Here is a 4,899-nt window from a genome sequence, read left to right as displayed (position 1 = left end):
TCCTACACCCCTGTCATACATCTCTCTCTCTCTGTAGGAAGAGTCCATTATGATAACAATGGGGGAATCTCAATGGCTTTCTTCTTGCGTCTTCTCTCCTCACCTCCTTCTCGAAACCTATTGGGAGGAGAAGGTCAGAGGGGAGGGACCTCCTGGCTTTTTCATCCAATGGGATTTAAGGAGGCGAGGAGAAAGGACTCAAGGAGTATGCTCTTGAGATTGTCCCAATTCTCTCTCTCGTAATAATCACCTTCCCTACTCAGTCTCTTTTCCCTGCTCCTCTGTCCTCTGATGGACTGTAGGACTGGTGTAACAGGAGAATAATGGTTTCTTCCTGCTGTTGAGTCATTACCAACCACTTCATTCTGTGTGTCTCCAGTCCTGTCTGTCCTCTGTCCTCTGATGGACTGTAGGACTGGTGTAACAGGAGAATAATGTCATCTTCTCTCTGTGTGTCGCCAGTCCTGTCCTGGCCCCTCCTCAGTGTGGGGACTTTGAGAAGCTCCGGGAGATCTATAAGGACATCATGTGTTTCGTCAAGACTCAGATGGTGGAGAAACAAGAACATAACCAGGTATGGAACCAGAACATAACCAGGTATGGTAGGAACCAGAACATAACCAGGTATGGTAGGAACCAGAACATAACCAGGTATGGTAGGAACCAGAACATAACCAGGTATGGTAGGAACCAGAACATAACCAGGTATGGTAGGAACCAGAACATAACCAGGTATGGTAGGAACCAGAACATAACCAGGTATGGAACCAGAACATAACCAGGTATGGAACCAGAACATAACCAGGTATGGTAGGAACCAGAACATAACCAGGTATGGTGGGAACCAGAACATAACCAGGTATGGAACCAGAACATAACCAGGTATGGTAGGAACCAGAACATAACCAGGTATGGAACCAGAACATAACCAGGTATGATAGGAACCAGAACATAACCAGGTATGGTAGGAACCAGAACATAACCAGGTATGATAGGAACCAGAATATAACCAGGTATGGTGGGAACCAGAACATAACCAGGTATGGTAGGAACCAGAACATAACCAGGTATGATAGGAACCAGAACATAACCAGGTATGATAGGAACCAGAACATAACCAGGTAGGATAGGAACCAGAACATAACCAGGTATGGTAAAAACCAGAACATAACCAGGTATGATAGGAACCAGAACATAACCAGGTATGGTAGGAACCAGAATATAACCAGGTATGGTAGGAACCAGAACATAACCAGGTATGGAACCAGAACATAACCAGGTATGGAACCAGAACATAACCAGGTATGATAGGAACCAGAACATAACCAGGTATGGAACCAGAACATAACCAGGTATGATAGGAACCAGAATATAACCAGGTATGGTGGGAACCAGAACATAACCAGGTATGGTAGAAACCAGAACATAACCAGGTATGGTAGGAACCAGAACATGACCAGGTATGATAGGAACCAGAATATAACCAGGTATGATAGGAACCAGAACATAACCAGGTATGGTAGAAACCAGAACATAACCAGGTATGATAGGAACCAGAACATAACCAGGTATGGTAGGAACCAGAACATAACCAGGTATGGAACCAGAACATAACCAGGTATGGTAGAAACCAGAACATAACCAGGTATGGAACCAGAACATAACCAGGTATGATAGGAACCAGAACATAACCAGGTATGGTGGGAACCAGAACATAACCAGGTATGATAGGAACCAGAACATAACCAGGTATGATAGGAACCAGAACATAACCAGGTATGATAGAAACCAGAACATAACCAGGTATGGTAGAAACCAGAACATAACCAGGTATGGTAGGAACCAGAACATAACCAGGTATGATAGGAACCAGAACATAACCAGGTATGGTAGAAACCAGAACATAACCAGGTATGGTAGGAACCAGAACATAACCAGGTATGGAACCAGAACATAACCAGGTATGATAGGAACCAGAACATAACCAGGTATGATAGAAACCAGAACATAACCAGGTATGGTAGGAACCAGAACATAACCAGGTATGATAGGAACCAGAACATAACCAGGTATGATAGGAACCAGAACATAACCAGGTATGGAACCAGAACATAACCAGGTATGATAGAAACCAGAACATAACCAGGTATGATAGGAACCAGAACATAACCAGGTATGATAGGAACCAGAACATAACCAGGTATGGAACCAGAACATAACCAGGTATGATAGGAACCAGAACATAACCAGGTATGGTAGAAACCAGAACATAACCAGGTATGGTAGGAACCAGAACATAACCAGGTATGGTAGGAACCAGAACATAACCAGGTATGATAGGAACCAGAATATAACCAGGTATGGTGGGAACCAGAACATAACCAGGTATGGAACCAGAACATAACCAGGTATGGAACCAGAATATAACCAGGTATGGTGGGAACCAGAACATAACCAGGTATGGAACCAGAACATAACCAGGTATGGAACCAGAACATAACCAGGTATGGTAGGAACCAGAACATAACCAGGTATGGAACCAGAACATAACCAGGTATGATAGAAACCAGAACATAACCAGGTATGGTAGGAACCAGAACATAACCAGGTATGATAGGAACCAGAACATAACCAGGTATGATAGGAACCAGAACATAACCAGGTATGGTAGGAACCAGAACATAACCAGGTATGATAGAAACCAGAACATAACCAGGTATGATAGGAACCAGAATATAACCAGGTATGATAGGAACCAGAACATAACCAGGTATGGTAGGAACCAGAACATAACCAGGTATGGAACCAGAACATAACCAGGTATGATAGACTCAGATGGAATAGAGGTGTGAGATATACATGTGTAGGACCTGTCTGTCTGTCTGTCCACCAGATAACAGGTTATTCTGTCCTCTGTCTCTGTGTAGGACCTGTCTGTCTGTCTGTCCACCAGATAACAGGTTATTCTGTCCTCTGTCTCTGTGTAGGACCTGTCTGTCTGTCCACCAGATAACAGGTTATTCTGTCCTCTGTCTCTGTGTAGGACCTGTCTGTCTGTCTGTCCACCAGATAACAGGTTATTCTGTCCTCTGTCTCCGTGTAGGACCTGTCTGTCTGTCCACCAGATAACAGGTTATTCTGTCCTCTGTCTCTGTGTAGGACCTGTCTGTCTGTCCACCAGATAACAGGTTATTCTGTCCTCTGTCTCTGTGTAGGACCTGTCTGTCTGTCCACCAGATAACAGGTTATTCTGTCCTCTGTCTCTGTGTAGGACCTGTCTGTCTGTCCACCAGATAACAGGTTATTCTGTCCTCTGTCTCTGTGTAGGACCTGTCTGTCTGTCCACCAGATAACAGGTTATTCTGTCCTCTGTCTCCGTGTAGGACCTGTCTGTCTGTCCACCAGATAACAGGTTATTCTGTCCTCTGTCTCTGTGTAGGACCTGTCTGTCTGTCCACCAGATAACAGGTTATTCTGTCCTCTGTCTCTGTGTAGGACCTGTCTGTCTGTCCACCAGATAACAGGTTATTCTGTCCTCTGTCTCTGTGTAGGACCTGTCTGTCTGTCTGTCCACCAGATAACAGGTTATTCTGTCCTCTGTCTCTGTGTAGGACCTGTCTGTCTGTCCACCAGATAACAGGTTATTCTGTCCTCTGTCTCTGTGTAGGACCTGTCTGTCTGTCCACCAGATAACAGGTTATTCTGTCCTCTGTCTCTGTGTAGGACCTGTCTGTCTGTCCACCAGATAACAGGTTATTCTGTCCTCTGTCTCCGTGTAGGACCTGTCTGTCTGTCTGTCCACCAGATAACAGGTTATTCTGTCCTCTGTCTCCGTGTAGGACGTGTGTCTGTCTTCTATGAGGGACTATGAGGAGATCTTTCTCCAGTGCTCAGAGTCCTTCGACAGTGAGGACATGTGAACCACAGGAGGCTGCTGACGGGAGGACGGCTCATAGAAATGTCCGGAACGGAGCAAACGGAAGGGCATCAAACACCTGGAAACCATGGAAACCATGTGTGATGTATTTAATACCAATCCACTGATTCAGCTCCAGCCATTACCCACGAGCCTGTTCTCCCCAACCTCTTAACCAACTTCCTGTTTCTGGGACCAATCAGAACAGTTAGAATGTGTTTGATGTATTTAATACCGTTCCACTGATTCAGCTCCAGTCATTACCCACAAGCCTGTTCTCCCCAACTTCCTGTCATGTGAACGAACACCTATTTGTTGTACAAGTGTTTGTTCATGGTGATATGAAAAGACACATTGTGTTACTTATTATGACTTGTTAAATGATCACTTTTTGTGATTTGTTTTTATAAATGTTCAACTTTTTTTAAATTGTTCTGGGCTTTTCTACCCGTTTGTTATTATAGACATGTTTTATACGATGTTTTATACTCCGACGTTCATGTTTATGTTTTATATACGATGTTTTATACTCTGGTTAGAGTATCATGTTGTTTTATACTCTGGTTAGAGGCATTGTATTTCATGTGTATTATTGTTCAGCCTTTTTTTAAACCATTAGGAATCAACATTTTGTCCAGACAGTCTTTCTCTGTGTAAAACCCAGCTTCAGAGGTTGATAGAGAGGGCTGGTGGGGACGCGGAGGAATTTCCCCAAAAAATTCTGAAAATAAAACACATTTTTAAAACATCGCCTTTGTATCTTTGTAATGTGGTAAACCATTAAAAATGGAAATGAACATGATTTAAAATCTTAAAAGATCAAATTCAACCAGAGTGCCCCTTGGGAAAAGGCGGATCTGAATGATTCTAGTGTGGCCTTTCGAGCTGCTATGCAATACCCATAAAACCTAGCGGTCAAACAGGGAAATGGTTCCAATTGTTTTTTCCACCATTCATTTTTATGGAACCCCTGGTCTTCAGGC

General features: G+C 43.6%; 1 protein-coding gene across 1 annotated transcript in view; it reads left to right on the top strand.

Annotated features, from left to right (window-relative positions):
• LOC129838681 (stimulated by retinoic acid gene 8 protein homolog) overlaps window positions 1-4,643 on the top strand; it is a 10,018-nt gene extending 5,375 nt beyond the window's left edge. Inside the window, exons 2-3 of the mRNA XM_055905809.1 lie at window positions 463-574; window positions 3,840-4,643. Of these exons, the coding sequence (XP_055761784.1) occupies window positions 463-574; window positions 3,840-3,920 (193 nt within the window). The 3' untranslated portion in view covers window positions 3,921-4,643. The remainder of the gene's footprint in view (window positions 1-462; window positions 575-3,839) is intronic.
• Window positions 4,644-4,899: the final 256 nt, after the last annotated feature.

Source organism: Salvelinus fontinalis, chromosome 39 (genome assembly GCF_029448725.1).
Source record: "Salvelinus fontinalis isolate EN_2023a chromosome 39, ASM2944872v1, whole genome shotgun sequence".
Taxonomy (NCBI): Eukaryota; Metazoa; Chordata; class Actinopteri; order Salmoniformes; family Salmonidae; genus Salvelinus; species Salvelinus fontinalis.
This window is presented reverse-complemented; position numbering and strand designations above follow the sequence as displayed.